General features: G+C 41.6%; 1 protein-coding gene across 2 annotated transcripts; it reads left to right on the top strand.

The window, feature by feature from the left end:
- Nucleotides 1-1212: 1212 nt before the first annotated feature.
- Nucleotides 1213-17078, top strand: mlc1 (modulator of VRAC current 1). 2 transcript variants are annotated; one of them, XM_066719457.1, is made up of 12 exons: nucleotides 1214-1371; nucleotides 1936-2129; nucleotides 2305-2394; nucleotides 2659-2712; nucleotides 2951-3052; nucleotides 3236-3337; nucleotides 3484-3555; nucleotides 3659-3775; nucleotides 4184-4240; nucleotides 4326-4448; nucleotides 15841-16008; nucleotides 16284-17078. In XM_066719457.1, exons 2-12 carry the CDS (start codon nucleotides 1944-1946, stop codon nucleotides 16359-16361), a joined length of 1149 nt encoding a protein of 382 aa, XP_066575554.1. In that variant the 5' UTR covers nucleotides 1214-1371; nucleotides 1936-1943; the 3' UTR covers nucleotides 16362-17078. The 2 variants fall into 2 exon arrangements, with proteins under 2 accessions (XP_066575555.1, XP_066575554.1); XM_066719458.1 differs by lacking the exon at nucleotides 2659-2712 and having other exon boundaries at nucleotides 1213-1371.
- Nucleotides 17079-17107: the final 29 nt, after the last annotated feature.

Genomic DNA, 17107 nt, shown 5'->3' with positions numbered 1-17107 from the left:
GGGGGGAGGGAGTGTTAAGTGATGTCTGTCTGAATAGAAAGACAAAGGAAAGCAACCCAAGAATTACTGTGATCCAGAGAGGGAGGGAGGTGGGGAGAAAGGTAGGGAAGTGGAAAGTACAGACGATGAAAGGGGGAGAAGAAAAGGTCAGGAGCAGCCCTGTTATGCAACACAGAAGGTGGGGAACAGGGGGCCATTGTTCTGTGGAGAGACTCAGCCTGTGAGACGCTCAGCCTTGGATCTCAAACCATTGCATTTCTGTCCTGGAAAGTTCCAGTGACACCAGGAAAAGCAGATGCAGCAGTGACAGTACCAGCAACAGTAGGGACAGTCATATTCATAGCAGTAGCTGTGGTGGTAGCAAAAGTATTAGAAGTCTGTAATATCACTAACATAATCATAAGCTGTGTTGTTTACAGCCTACTCTTTATCTCAGTGACAGGCACAGTGCCAGCAATCTCCCTCACAGCACCTCCCTGCCTGCTCAGGGGCAGCACAGGGCACCATGGTTACAGAGTGCCCAGTATGAGTATGTGTGTATGTGAGTGTGTGGGGGGGGGTTACTGCGTATTGCAGCCCACTGACAGTATGGAGCATGAACACCAGATCTCTGGTTGTCTGCAGCCTCACCGAAACCCAGTTCACCTTCTTGCATGTTCTAGAAAGATTGTGATTTTTCACTGATTGAGACCCTTTTCAGTTGCTGCAACCAATAAATCAATCTGAATTTGATCTAAGTTGTTCCAACTTAAACATGAAGTGGATTGTATGTTGTAATTAAAAGTGACTGTAGCCACCTGCTGCAACAAGCATGGGCCCAGTGCAGTGAGACTGACCTGAGCTATGTCCTGTAATATCGAATGATTATCTGAGTGAGTAAGAATAGAGATAGTGAGAGAGAGAGAATCAGTAAGTGTGAATGGTTGAGTGTATGAGAGAGTGTGTAAGAGTGTGTGAGTATGAGAGAATAAGAAAATGTGAGAGAGTGAGACAGTGTGTGAGTGAGTACAGTCTGCAGTGAGCACTGTCATGGTTATCATCCATTAATTCCCCCTCTTATTCTCTCCTCTGCTGTTCTCCCTCTCTCTTGCTCCCCCCTCCCCTCTCTTCCACTCTCTTGCAGTCTTCATTAAGATGCAGTGGGTGTTCCTCTCTGGCACAGTAACAGCTTGTTTGCCTGCCTGTTTTGTTCCCTGGTTGAATAGACCCTCTTCCAAACTTTTCAATAGTTCCAGTAGAGCAGATAAGCACATCCAGACTTTCACTGGAATGCTGAGCTGTAGCCTGAGGGACACTCTTAGTGACTGCCAGTTCTAAACAGCATACGGACAGATATACCGACACATCAGACAGACACACACAGATATACAGGTGAGTGGATGGAGAAGTGGAGAATGGATGATGGAGGGAGGAGCCACGGGATCTTGCATTTATGAATGAGTAGCGGGTACTATTAATGTGTACCTTGCAGATAGTTGGGGGAGGGAGAGGCAGCTCTGGGGAGTAAGACAAGACAGAGACCCTCCTTCTTCTGTTGCCTTCAATCTTAAAACTGAGACTTGGCAAAAGGGGATTGTCATGTTATGAGTGCATTAGAGATTATTTTGAGTAGTGAAAGAGGGAGTTTACAGGCAGTCCTTATAGTATAGCTATTTGCAGCTGAATGGCTCAGACAGTGCATACAGGGTGGTTAGCTTTCAAACACAAATCACAAACTCACGTGGTTCCTGGACTGGACAAACAAATTGGAGGAAAGGTGGGGCAGTGATCCACCTGCATCAGGACAGAAAGCAGAAGATGCACAGTACCAACTCAGCTGCACCTACACACCTGTGTACTGTACCTACAATGTATCTCTTTCTCTCTGTATTGTATCTGTACTGTACCGTACTATCTTTGTTTCGTGCTTCTCTCTCTGTGGTGTGTCACCCACAGCCACTACAATGATGCCACGAGACGATGCTCCACGGGAGGAGTTTAGTTATGACCACATACCGACGCTGGAGCGGGCGCAGCACGGGGACAGTGACAGCTACACTGTTGACGTCAAACCCAGTGACCTGCAGCCCTCCCCCACACTGCACCCCTGTCTCAGCTACAGGGCATGGCTCTACAGCATCCTCATAGGGGTGAGAGAGAAGAGGCAGAGAGGGCGAGGAGCGTGAGAGATGAAGGGGCAGAGAGAGAGGGAGGGATAGGGTGAGAGAAGAGGAGGAGGAATGGAGAGAATGGTGAGGGAAAGAGGAAGGAGAGTGCACAGTGTCTCCCCCTAGTGGCTAGAGGTTGAAGTGCATTGTGTTGCAGGGCAGCCTCCTCATCACGGCCGGCTTCTCCCTGTACCTGGGCAACGTGTTCCCCTCAGCCATGGACTACCTGCGCTGTGCTGCTGGCTCTGTGAGTTTCACTTAATCACCGTTCTCAGTCGTTATACTGACATTAAACACAGTCATTATTGCCAGTCATCATGTTTTAATTGTTGCCATTAATTCAATTGTCATTGTTATCTTTATTTAATTAATCTGAATCAGGTAACAGTCTCCAGTCCTGGCCTGGAGAATTCCAGTCCTATAGATTTGATGGGTGTCTAGGCCTGAATGCTGTGGTGGGGGGGCTTGGTGGTGATTGCACTGTCACTGTGTCCCGTGTCCTATGTTTCAGAGTGTCCCTGCAGCCATGGTGAGCTTTGCTATTGCAAATAACAGGCATTCCATGGTGAGTCCTTCCTGTCACAGCCTGTCTCTGTCTGTTAATCCCTTTCTCTTTCTGCCTCTCTGTTTCTGTCTGCCTCTCCATGCCTGTTCCTGTCTCTTTTGTCCCCTTCCTGGCTCTGTGTGTTGCAAGGGTTCTGTATCTGTGGGAAGTCCCTCCAAAAGATTGTGCTTTGAGCCAGTCAGGGCTCCTCCAATCATCTCCAGTGTGTGATTAACAGGCCTTTCTGTATAATTGGCAGGTGTCTGATTACCAGGTTCTGTTCGTCTCTACCTTTGCTGTGACAACGACTTGCCTGGTCTGGTTTGGCTGCAAACTGGTTCTTAACCCTACTGCCATTAATGTGAGTGGCAACCCACAAATCCCCCTACTGCCATTAGTGTTCTTCCTCGCAAATCATTAAGAACTGTCCACATCTATCCCTTGTCTCTCCCCTAAACCCTGTGTGTCTGTCCCCATTCAGCCCTCAGCCTCCTGTCTGTCCCTGTTTGTCTCCTTAGCACACTTACTGTCTCCATCTCTTCAGATCAACTTCAATCTGATCCTGCTGATCCTGCTGGAGGTCCTGCTTGCCAGCACTGTCATCCTGTCAGCCCGCTCAACTGAGGACTGCTGCAGCCGCCGCAGGGTCTGTCTGTCTGTCCACAGAGCTCCAAAGACTACCTGATTGTCTGTCTACCTGCTTTTATTCTCTATGAGATTATATGCGTATCAATCTGTCTCTTGGTCTGCCCTCTGAAACACCCTGTGTCTGTGTCCCCTGTCTTTCTGCAGACTGTTACCTGTGACCCCCCAGTGGTGCTGACACCCCCGCACTTCCCTTCCAGGCTGCTCAAGTCCTATTCTGTGAGTCACACCTCTGTCTCCTAAATGCGTTCCCCCCGATTTGTACCTTCTAATGCCTGCATGCAAATCACAATCTGAAGGAGTTCACTGTCTCTCCCTGCAGGTGATTGAGGTGATAGTGGGTGTGTCCGCTGTGTTTGGAGGGATCATTGCTCTCAACATGGATGCCCTGGTCTCGGGACCATACCTCTCTGTTACCTTCTTCTGGATCCTGGTGGCTGTGAGTCTGGAGAGGCGCTGGTCAGGGCAGGGAGCAGGGTGAAGTTTGAGAGGGGTGTTGTAAATACTCTGTTATCTTGGGAGAATGTTGGATGTATTTTAGTTGTGTTGATGGAACTTTGGTAGAGGCAGGGAGCCTGTTGGTGCCTCAAGGGGGCTGGGCTGGGAATGGATAGGGAATTGGTTTCATAATGGATATGTGTCCAGGGAGCTGGGAGTGACTGGGTGGGTAAAGAGGGTGGGGGGTGGGATTGGGTGATGGTGTGAGATTCCAAGGAGCTGGGAGTGGTTGGAGAATTATAGCTGGTCCAGTCAGGCAATCTTCCCTCAGCGGCCCCTTGTTAATGCTGAAGATCAAAATTAATCTGAGTGTCTCTGTTTTTCTGTCCATCGGTGTGTCTGTATGCAGTGCTTCCCCAGTGCTATTGCTAGCCATGTTGTGGCGGAATATCCCAGCAAGTGCCTGGTGAGTCTGTGTTTAGTCAGTCAGTGTGTTATTCAGTCAGTTAATCAGTGCATCAATCAGTATGTCAGTGTGTCTCTCTGTCCAGGTGGAGGTCTTGATTGCGATCAGCAGTGTGACATCACCTCTGCTCTTCTCAGCTTCTGGGTTCCTGTCCTGCAGCATCCTGCGCTTCATCCACATCTTCCAACACGATGTGCCAACTGCCAAGGTCAGCTCTGGCACAACCTAGTTGTGAGATAGGGACAGTGCTACTGTTCTTGTTAATACTGCTGCTGGTTTAACTGATTCTTCATTTTCAGGCACCTTTGTTGCTAGCAACATTGTCAAATGAGTTATGATTTCAAATAAGTAAAATTACATAATACAATTATTTAACCAATTGTTAAATAGTTGAGAGAAAAGTCATGTGACTCCCTACTTCACCTCAAGAAAATATTAAGAAAAATGTCAGAAATAAATAAGCTGAAACCGGTGTAGGACACTGTCAGGGAGACTCTCTTTATCGATTTCTTGTTAAGGGTTGAAATACATATTTGCACTGTGTATAATGGCCTGTCAATCAGTATTAAAAGGTCTCCTAGTTTAATGCAACAAGATTAATTGCTGCAGAATTAGATAGACTAACTTAACTTCCTTGAATGACCCAATTTTATAGTGTTGGTAATAATTTATTTAGGGTATTTAAATTATGTTGAACTGACACTGATTGGATGAATTGTATTTTGTATGTATTAACCAGGGCTGGAAATTAAGCTCGCCCGCTCGCCTCAAGCGAGTAGTTTACATTTCAGACGAGTCTAATTTCAGGATCACTGCTGTCTCTTATGATTATAACTCGCTATTAAATCAATCGTACATGAGCAAACATCAATATACCCAATGTATGTAAAAATACAACTAATTCCGACCTCATGTCAAAAATTATCTTGTTCTACTTTGTTTTTATCCGCATCTACTGGTAACTTAAAAACACCCATCTTGATGATCATGTGTCTTGCATTTGTCCCGGCAGGCGGCACCCAAAATTTCCATCGCTCCCCTTCTTTTTAAGGCAAAAGTCTGTGTGATTCAGTGTGTGTGATTTATATGGGAATTTGTTTGTTTGTTTTAATCCCAGTTACAAACGTTTTACGATTAAAATGGAGATGGTTCAAATTAAGTTATTTTGCATAAATATAAACTTACTAAATGCAAATGTGTTAAATGTATCCATCGGCCAATCGTACATAAGACAGACAAATGTCTCTGATCTTTGGGGGATGAGTTTGATTTGTGTAGACCAAACTGTACTGCTGTTGGGTCAAAAAAATGATTCAGTCAAAATCCCACACATTGTTGGAGAAGCACAGATCTGCGCAGAACTGCGGCAAATGAATGTGTCCAGCTGCGCAGGCTTTTACGGGCGTGACCTACAGAAACGCCCCCTCTGGTGCCAACCCTTCCCATTGAACCAATGTCGCTGCCCGGAAGAAAACCAAAGCACATGTTTTGACAGAAAAGCCATCTTTGTAAGGATCAGACGCATTTTTTTTTTAAATGTAATACAGAAAATTAAGTTAGGTAAACATCTTTATAATAAACAACCCAGAAGGTTAATTTGATTATAATTTTTAAACCGATTGCGGTCCCTATCACTAGTCCGTCAGGCGTGTGAAATTTTTTGAGGTGGGATTGATTTAATGGAGTCTATTGTATGGAATGCGACGTGACCGAAAATGAACAATTGAATCAGTTCATATCAGATTAAGTAGCTTTACGACCCTCAATACGATTACATTTGTAGAATATTTTATTCCTGCGCATTGTTGGAACACTTAAGGGTAAAATACTAACATAATGATCAATTACAACATTTTTTTTTTGTACACTATTATATTTACACTGGTTTCGAATCTACATTAAATGTTGAATTTGAAAGAAATACACATGTAAAACATTATGAATGTATTATGGATTTCCTGATTTCGTGATTATGAACATGAAGATGATTATGAAGATTATTAACATTAATATGAAGATGATTATTAACATGATTATGAAGATGATTATGTGCATTGGATAAGCCAATAAGCGCACTGGCTACCGCCCACTAGCTCTGATTGACAGAGTTTTGTCACATTGAAAAAGAAAAAGAAATGCAAGAGATGCTATGAAATGTAGAAGCGCACTGAGAAATATAAATAGTAAAGAGACAAACAGGAAATAAATATATACGTGTTGAAACTATTGAATGAATAAATAAATTTTGAAATAAACAAATAGATTAGATGTCCATGTATTTGTTTAATCATGTATTTATTTTCTCTGTGTATTTATTTTACATTTCAAGACGTCCTCCACACTCTGAAACCGTGTAACTCCATGAAATTAAATATAGTTGTAAAAAATATATATACCTAAAAACCATCATCCTTACATCATAATTCGAACCCATAAAATACCAGTGATGATTATGAAGAAGAAGATGTAGACTGTCTGCTTTTACAATGTTGTCATAGAAAGTGGTCGGAAGTCAGACGCAGACAATGGCGGACAGACGTGTTTCAGGGGAAGTTAAAACTTAATAGTTTGTATTTTGTTTGTTTTTATTCGAGAACATTTACAGAGACACATCTACTCGCTCACACGGTATCTACAGTGAGGGAAAAAAGTATTTGATCCCCTGCTGATTTTGTACGTTTGCCCAATGACAAAGAAATGATCAGTCTATAATTTTAATGGTAGGTGTATTTTAACAGTGAGAGACAGAATAACAACAAAAAAATCCAGAAAAACGCATTTCAAAAAAGTTATACATTGATTTGCATGTTAATGAGTGAAATAAGTATTTGACCCCTTCAACTTAGTACTTGGTGGCAAAACCCTTGTTGGCAATCACAGGGGTCAGATGTTTCTTGTAGCTGGCCACCAGGTTTGCACACATCTCAGGAGGGATTTTGTCCCACTCCTCTTTGCAGATCCTCTCCAAGTCATTAAGGTTTCGAGGCTGAAGTTTGGCAACTCGAACCTTCAGCTCCCTCCACAGATTTTCTATGGGATTAAGGTCTGGAGACTGGCTAGGCCACTCCAGGACCTTAATGTGCTTCTTCTTGAGCCACTCCTTTGTTGCCTTGGCTGTGTGTTTTGGGTCATTGTCATGCTGGAATACCCATCCACGACCCATTTTCAATGCCCTGGCTGAGGGAAGGAGGTTCTCACCCAAGATTTGACGGTACATGGCCCTGTCCATCGTCCCTTTGATGCGGTGCAGTTGTCCTGTCCCCTTAGCAGAAAAACACCCCCAAAGCATAATGTTTCCACCTCCATGTTTGACGGTGGGGATGGTGTTCTTGGGGTCATTCCTCCTCCTCCAAACAAGGCGAGTTGAGATGATGCCAAAGAGCTCGATTTTGGTCTCATCTGACCACAACACTTTCACCCAGTTCTCCTCTGAATCATTCAGATGTTGGCAAACTTCAGACGGGCCTGTACATGTGCTTTCTTGAGCAGGGGGACCTTGCGGGCGCTGCAGGATTTCAGTCCTTCACGGCGTAGTGTGTTACCAATAGTTTTCTTGGTGACTATGGTCCCAGCTGCCTTGAGATCATTAACAAGATCCTCCCGTGTAGTTCTGGGCTGATTCTTCACTGTTCTCATGATCATTGAAACTCCACGAGGTGAGATCTTGCATGGAGCCCCAGACCGAGGGTTTCTTCCATTTGCGAATAATCGCACCAACTGTTGTCACCTTCTCACCAAGCTGCTTGGCGATGGTCTTGTAGCCCATTCCAGCCTTGTGTAGGTCTACAATCTTGTCCCTGACATCCTTGGACAGCTCTTTGGTCTTGGCCATGGTGGAGAGTTTGGAATCTGATTGATTGATTGCTTCTGTGGACAGGTGTCTTTTATACAGGTAACGACCTGAGATTAGGAGCACTCCCTTTAAGAGAGTGCTCCTAATCTCAGCTCGTTACCTGTATAAAAGACACCTGGGAGCCTGAAATCTTGCTGATTGATAGGGGATCAAATACTTATTTCCCTCATTAACATGCAAATCAATTTATAACTTTTTTGAAATGCATTTTTCTGGATTTTTTTGTTGTTATTTCTGTCTCTCACTGTTAAAATACACCTACCCTTAAAATTATAGACTGATCATTTCTTTGTCAGTGGGCAAACGTAAAAATCAGCAGGGGATGAAATACTTTATTCCCTCACTGTATAGATAAAGGGATGTGTTAAATTAAGTCCTGCATTTTACTCTATTGCATTTATTTTAGGCTTTATACAATGTATTGTGGAGCTATAGAACACATACATATACATATATAGGTATGCTATATGTAGTGGTTAAGGCGCACGACTGTGAGTCTGGTATTTTGAGGGTTCGAATTATGATGCATGGATGATGTTTTTTAGGTATATATATTTTTTACAACTATATTTAATTTCATGGAGTTACACGGTTTCTGAGTGTGGAAGACTATCCATACTGAAATTTAAAATAAATACACAGAGAAAATAAATACATGATTAAACAAATACATGGACATTTAGGCCTATCTATCTATTTATGCATCTATTTATTTGTTTATTTATTTCAACATTTATTTATTCATTCATTAGTTTCAACACGTATATATTTATTTCCTGTTTGTCTCTTTGCTATTTATATTTCTCAGTGCGCTTCCACATTTCATAACGTCTCTTGTATTTCTTTTTCTTTTTCAATGTGACAAAACTCTGTCAATCAGAGCTAGTGGGCGGTAGCCAGTGCGCTTATTGGCTAATCCAATGCACATAATCATGTTAATAATCATCTTCATAATCATGTTAATAATCATCTGACCCCTGACCCCCAGAAGTAACTAAACAGTTACATTAACACATACAGAACGTAACACAAAACATGTCTTCACATACCGCACATGACCCCCCCCAGTCCCAGATCGTTACAAAGCCCCCCTCTCAGTGCCGACTGTCCCGGCGGCCTCAAACAGTTCAGCCAGGCTACAATCAAAGTCCGCCATCCGAGTGGGGGGTCGACGCTGGCGGTAAGGGCTACGAGTCCCCAGGCCCCTCACCTCATTCCTCGTTGGGGGTCGTGATGTGCGGTGTCCCTGATTCCTCTGGCCCAGCTGACGGGCCACTCCCCGCCGGCAGTTCAGGGAGCTGGGGAGCTTGTTAGGGAGCCAGGTGGTCTGGGTGCAGCATCCAACATCAGCATCCATCGCGGGGGCCTCCCCTAGCTAGGGTAAGCTCAGGGGACAGTCCCTTCTTATAGTGGGGGCTATGGGCCCAGACTCATTCTCTCACGGCGAGTCCAGGGCCCCTGCTGTGCTGGTCATACTGGCGTTTCTGTTGGATGCCTGCACTGATTAGGTGGGTGCAGGTGAGGTCGTGGTCCCGCTCCATCGGCGTCCCCACCTGGTGCTGCTGGTGTGGCGCGGGGGCGATTGGCTCATCTCCCCGGGGCTGCCTTCGATGCTCATTACTGGTAGGCCGGCGGGTCAGTGCGGCAGCCCGGTGATGGCAGTGTAGCGTAACATACACCAATTCCAAAGATATAAATTCTACAAATGTATTAAAAACAAAGATAAAATATAGCACTACACTAGTTGTACAAAAAGGGAAAAACTAATACAAATTCACTCAAGATCAACAAATCAAAGACAAATCACTTCCGTGACCAAATCAAAGAACATGGAATCGCATATGATAACACACAAATCGTTAAACAAAATTACAAACACATTTGACTACAATACCGGTTAGTAAGACGAAGGTGAGTCTCTCATTAGTATTGTTAGTCGGACATCAAAATAACTATGCAGGTTAGTATTTATGTCAAATAACTTCTCGTTATATATATCAGTCTCATTTACGTTTGGGTGACAAGAAAGATTCTATCATTTCTTGTTACCACAATTCTCCCTAATTAATTACTGTTCAATGATTAAGGATAGGCAGGACCACCTATAATCTAGTGTCTATTAACGTGTGTCAATTTCAGACTAAACAGTATTTCTTGGCGTTGACTTTTTATTTTATTTCTAAAATTGTCAAACAAAACAGTTTAATGCAGCACTCATTTATATTTAAGAAAATACTAAATGATATTACACATTCTAAAGTTAATGACTCACAGAATAACATTTCTAATTGATTTCTCAAATGTCATGAATAATAAACTCCAAACTGTTAAACTTATCTGAACTTCGTCGCAGAGAGGCCTCTCTGCCTTCAGGATCAGATAAAAGCACACGGCACGAGGTTGGGGTTTCGCAAAAGTAGAGTCTTTTCCAAAAAGATTTTCCACTGGTTTGAAGGCTCCAAGGTTCTTTGCAAGCAGGGTTTTCCACCATAGTTACTTGAAGACAAAGTCTTTGAGGAAAGCAGGGCTAATTTACTTAGCAGACGCCCTTAACCAGGATAAGTTACAGTTGATTAATCATCCAGCTACAATATAGCAGGTTATAATTTACCTAAAGTGTGCACATTGCAGTCATGGCGTTTATGGACTTATGGATGCATTTATTAAACCAATCCTTAATGTTATAGAGGGAAACCCAAATCTGCTGTATTTATTTATTCATTAATTTAACTTGTAAACGGGCACACGTTAAATAAATCGTGTTCACCTTCCTACTGATTGTCTCTGCGGATTGTCCCTGCACACCATTCACAAAACAACACCCTGAAACACCATCCAGTTGTTCATAAAATATTAATAAAATCGGCTGCTACCGATCCAATTATTATCCTTCTTCAGTTTATGTTTAACTAGTCAGGGCAAATTACCGGGGTCCTGTGAAATCCAAGTTTTTAATGCACTCGGATAAGCAGTCATTGTTTCTGTACGTGGATTTCACTCCATACGGCTAATAAAACAGTAATTTCTTCATGATAACACGCGACACTTGAGATTATATCTTCCGACATAATGTAGCTAATGTTTGAACTATTATGGTTTTAACGTTATTCATGATTTTTTATTAAACGAGTGACGTCACTCAGCCCCCCCACAACATCAGAATCAAACCAAACATATCTCTTTCGTTTGTGCTACGTTTGTGCCGCTTTGTGCCGTTTAAACTAATGTTTCAGCTATTCTAATATTAAAGATATAACTAAATTAAATTATAATTACATTTTTTTTGCTGAAACACCTATTGCATATGAATAACAAACACATTAGTCTACAGTCCTAGTACTAACAGGATCAAAAAACAGGATCCAAACACAGAATCGGATCCGGGCTCACTAGATCCGGATCATAAAAAGGCTTTGTACGAAGCAGATTAAGATCCGGCGGCACTGATGCGAGTGTTTGATCCGGGTATTGAGCAGCACTGCGGTGACTGTTAGTCTCCTGTTAAACCAGCTGCCTGACTGCTGTTGTATTCCACTTAAGCCAGTGGAAACACCCGTTAAGCCTTCAGACGCGTCCGCCAGTGGAACCGAGGCATTTTAGCTCTGGGACGCGTTCTATACATTATTTTCAGAGTACACTGAGACATTAAACTGCATAAATTTCAATAAAAACTGGAAAAAATTAGGTGTTCTAAAACTTTTGAACGGTAGTGCTCTGGCAAAAAAGGACCATTCGAGCTTTTTATGGCCCTGCAACTTCGACCAGAATGAAGTGGAGAGAATAGTATATTTGCAAAATGGTTTGGGTCTTGGAGTGTTTATGTATGTAAATATGTACATCCTTCACAAATGTGAGGTCAGCTTCAATTATACTTTGTGCACATGTTCTTTTATATGCAGTATTTAAATAATATTAAACATATATTTTTGCATAATACCCTGTATCCTCATAATATTACATTGACAATTTACAGTTGTTGGGATATTATTTGGTCACTTACAGTTACAAAATTGTTCTCTCAAGTGGTTATATAATATTGTGCATTAGAATATATGTATAGTAGTTATATTGTTGTGTCATTCAGGGGTGGACTGAAACAATAATTCAGGCCGGGAATATGACTCCATCCCAGTCCACCCTGTTCACGCAAACCACGAGACCGCTAATTTTGTAGACTAACCCTATTTGTTGATGTAACTGGTATCAAATTAGTTATAAATTTGGCCACTATGTTCATCTGGGAAGAAAGGTATCCACATTACAAAATACAAACATTTGGGACTGACCAACAAGTAGCCTATCTGAACACCCGAGTTTTCAAGGTATGCTATGGCTATGGGTGCACCCTCAAAAACTCACTAGGAATACACCAATTGTAGCACAAACAAATGTACAAGGCTAGACACATAAAACAATTAGCCTACACTTTTTAAAAAGACAATGAGATATACAGTTAGCTCAAATGTTCAAATTATTATCTTTATATTCAAGCATCAAGCATATCAAAAGTATCAAAAAACTTCACATACACACACTCTCTGAATGTGAACATAAACTATAACAATGTAAGTAAGATTAATACAAAAGTCAAAAAAGCACTCCTACAAAAAAAATTGGATTACAATGTTCACACACTGGTGTCCATAAAGCAAACAGCAAAAATAAACACATCTATACACTGAGTCAATGAAATTGAACATTGGCTACATAACTGCAAGTATAATACGAAAGTCCAAAAAACATGCCTCTGTACAAAACCTTTAACTCACAGCAAATTTTCTTTCACCCTTGTCAGCCTGTTAAGGAAGAGTCATAGCATAGCTACTTCACAGTAAGTTACTTAATTGTATATCAGCCATTTTCTTTTTGTGCCATCTTTGGAGTGGAATACATTGGCAATGACTCTTTGAGCGGTTTGTTTTGGGTGGTACTGAAAAAATAAGTCAAAATCCTAAATACTCAAATGGATTTTCAGTGCTTTTGCTGTCCCGTTCTATTTTCCCTGTACTGGGCTCCGAACCTCTCTCTCTGGTTGCTCTGCAGAATGAGATTAATATTAAGATAATAACCTAAACTTAAACTTGTATTACTTGTGCAGTCATCAATTGTATGCCCCCCGATTAAAAGTCCTACTGATAATCTCATAAATAAAGCACATATTAATCTACAATCATAGCCTACATGTTTAGGTTTGTGCTCTTAAATTGTAGCCAAAGGTTCCTGCTCTTGAGTCTGACTCTGAACTGACCATCTCCAGTTGTGCAGGAGAACCTGAAGCTCTAGTGCTGCTGCTGCTTCCTTGTCCACCTTTGCAAAGAAAAGACTATTCATACTCACTATCATTAGTATATCAGTGGGCTACATTAGGATACGAGAGAGTGAGGCCGCGTTCACGACACTTCTCTGCCGGCTAGACTGCAGACGCGAGTCTGCGTGTGACGTCACGGTCTGCGCAGACGGAGCGTGGACAGCTTTGGCTTTGAAGCTGCAGACTCAGCAGAACAAACATGGAGTCGCTGTTTAGAGAAATCAGTCCTATTCCCTAGAAGTTAATGCAATCGAATCTCCCACCAGCTTCACACTTTACAGTGTAATCAGAAAATGGGCCATTTAATCAGTTCATATCAGATTAAGTAGCTTTACGATTCGTTAATAATCTTTAATTAATAGAAATCTTTATTCCTACTCGTTGTTGGGACACTTAAGGGTTAAATATTCACATACTGATCAAATTAACTAGAACAGATTTTGTTTGTGTGTTTACAATATTATATATACACTGGTTTCGAATATACATTAAACCTGTGCATTCAGAGAAATACACATGCACAATATTTTGTATTATTATGGATTTCCTTGCCAGGTGTGCAACTTACAAATTCACATAATACGTGGAAATTAGGTTATAATGTATACGTACACCACTACACATGCATATTATTTTATTGTTGAACTGTCAATCTTTAAAATATTATATTTCTGTTGTACTTAGCCATATCTAGCATTAAATTAATAAGATCCTTCATGATATGACTCAAGGGTGATTCACACCCCCTGACTATGTGGCGCTGCACATGCAGTGTCTCTGTCTCTGGCTGACACGCACGTCTTTGTCACTCAGCGCTCCTTTGTTTGTTTTGAAGCCGCGGCTGCGCCAGCGCAGTCCCTCTGGAGAAGCTGCGCGGCTGTGCAGACTTTGCAGCCTGTGGATGCGTCGCATTGTGACGTGTTTTCCGGCTGATTTCATGCAGACGAGTAACTCGGTTCCACAGGCTAAGTATGCGTGTCGTGAACGCGGCCTGAGAGTTGCGCCTGATGCGTGAATACGCCGTCATCTCATTCCTGCTTGGTATATTATCGCTGGTCAAGTTGACTATTCGAGGAAGGCCAAAACGACCCTTAGGCAACCGGGAAATGTCCCAGTGCTCCCGCCGGCCAGTCCGCCTCTGGTGTTATTGATTTGATTCAAATACCGCTACTCACAGACTAACTTAACATGAATACTGGGAATGTTACGGAAACTAATATATATATATATATATATATATATATATATATATATAACATCCATTTAAACTACTACTAGCCCTATTTGGAACTCTGTAAATAGAGTTACAAACAGGGCTAGTAACATTTCAGCCAGGCTAGTGGACATTTTGGGCTACTAACCCGACTGGATATTGCTACAAATTCTTAAGATCCACCCCTGGTATTAACTGTGTTATTTTACCACCAATCTACTTTACTGACCGATTCTACTTTTAGGGGACACCATTCTACATTTTGTAGAGAATATAGATTATTTATGGCTTGCTAATTATATTATTAATGATTAAATACTGAATATATGCAAAGTCAATATTTTTCTCTAGGCTATAATTATTATCATATTATTGTACAAATAAATGTGTTAATGTATACAGTATATCATTGTTAATATAATTGGCTACCCATAAACAGTCTACATTCTGTAGCAAAATGTAGACTGGTGTCCCCTCAGCTTAAGACCACTTCTGATCCTACTGCTACTTTAACTACTGTTGCTGCAGTATAACACGTACAGTGCATTATAGCTGTGGCCCTGCCTTTTCTGTGACTTGTTTTTTCAATTGTAATTCAACTGCTATGCCCTAGAGGTACCTGCAGTCTCCAGTTATGGTAATTTAATTCACAGTTAAATCAACAAATTTGACTAATTAGACAAATTAGTATGAATGATAATTTAATACATTATTGTGTTAAAGACAAAAAGCATTTAATTGAGCTAACTCAGGAAATATACATCTGATATGCTGTTCACTGATGGTTATAATTTAATATTAACTTGCAAATTAAGTTTTGGATCACATTTGAATTAACAATAGACCGACATGTATCACCAGAAACTCAGAAAACCACTGAGATCGACAACTAGAGTTTAGTTGACAAATTATGTTATCTACTAGTAAAATGAAAATGCTTACATTATTTCTGTACACATTCTAAAAATATTGAATGAGACATTAGTAATAAAGGGATGCATGTCTCATGTCTGTAGATGCTGGCCCTTAATCAATTAGTCAATGCACCTTAATTAAACAATGAATTGAGACCTGTGAGATTATTAATCAATAAGTGGTTTATTTAAACGAACCACCTTGCACGGGAAGGAATCAAGTGCAGCCTTAGAAAGTAGGTTTCAAAGAAGGGCCCTAATTATTGCATGTGAAGTTAAATGCAGTGTAACACCGAATCTGTCTGTCTGCAGCAATCCTATGACGTGCTGCTGCTGATTCTAATGGTGCTACTGCTGGTGCAGGCCATGCTGACTCTGGCCACTGTGCTTCACTGCGTCTCCTACAAGACCGAGTTCCGCCTGGGTGTGTCTGCCTGGGGCAGCCCCCCGTACTCACAGCACCACAGCCGACCAAACGAGGTACACATTGATACCAAGACATTGACATAGTGAGACACAGAGTCGCCCAGAAAAGGGAAACTGACACATATAAAGACTTGTGCACTGGCACTGGGACAAAGGGACATTAAGACACTAAGAGACTAGCACATACAAATGTAGACACATTTCACAGGAAAAACAAATGTTAAAATGTAGCGGGAAATTAATAGTTAGACTCTAACTTGGGTCTCCTCTCCCATCCTCTTTCCTCCTTTTTATCATCTAATATCTATCAATTTTTCTATCTCATACAGCAGGTGTCCAATGGCACAGTGAGAGAGTTCGACAAGGACAAGGCTTGGAAGGCAGTTGTGGTACAGATGGCCCAGTGAGGAGGGAGGTGGGTAGAGGCAGGTAGAAGAGAGGGGAAAAATCAGGGAAGAAAGAGATACAAGTTAGAGAGAGAAAACATGCTGGGTACAGGGGATAAATCAAGTTGAGAGGTGGGTGGAGAGAGATGGACAAAGAGTGAGGAGAGGGAACTGGGTGTCTTTGTGAATATAAGACTGTTTTAAATTATTTTTGACCCATAAGATAGTCTTTGTTCCAGCAGTGTCTCAGCATTCCACCTGTATGTACATAGCCTACAAGACTGTCAAACTACTGCAGTGAGAGACAGTAAGGTTACAACCACCAACCTACCCAAACCCCACTGTGAGGAAGTCTTGGAAAAAGCAGCTCAGTCATTTTCATGTTTAACCCTTTCATGCAAGAGTTCTGACCATATACAGACTAGAATAATTATCCCCATATATAGACTAAAGGAGGTTTTAAGATCATTTTTGCATTATGTTGTGCTGTACTGTTCTGGGCTATATGGTGCTGTGCTGTGAAGAGGAGTAGGACTGGGGAGGTACCTGCAGAGTCCCGGGCACAGTCTTTCTGCTTCAACAATCAATAAACTGTATACAATCTGTAAAGCTGGATCTCTAATATAGTTTTTGTGCTTTTTCAGTCTAATTATTGTGTATATTTAGTAGAATTGCTGTATTACAAGATAATTCTGACATCATCTCTGTGTAGTTACAATAAAGAGAGATTGTCACTGGGTCCGTCTCTTGTCTTCACTCACACTCTG

The sequence above is a fragment of the Amia ocellicauda genome, chromosome 12 (genome assembly GCF_036373705.1).
Source record: "Amia ocellicauda isolate fAmiCal2 chromosome 12, fAmiCal2.hap1, whole genome shotgun sequence".
Classification (NCBI taxonomy): Eukaryota; Metazoa; Chordata; class Actinopteri; order Amiiformes; family Amiidae; genus Amia; species Amia ocellicauda.
This window is presented reverse-complemented; position numbering and strand designations above follow the sequence as displayed.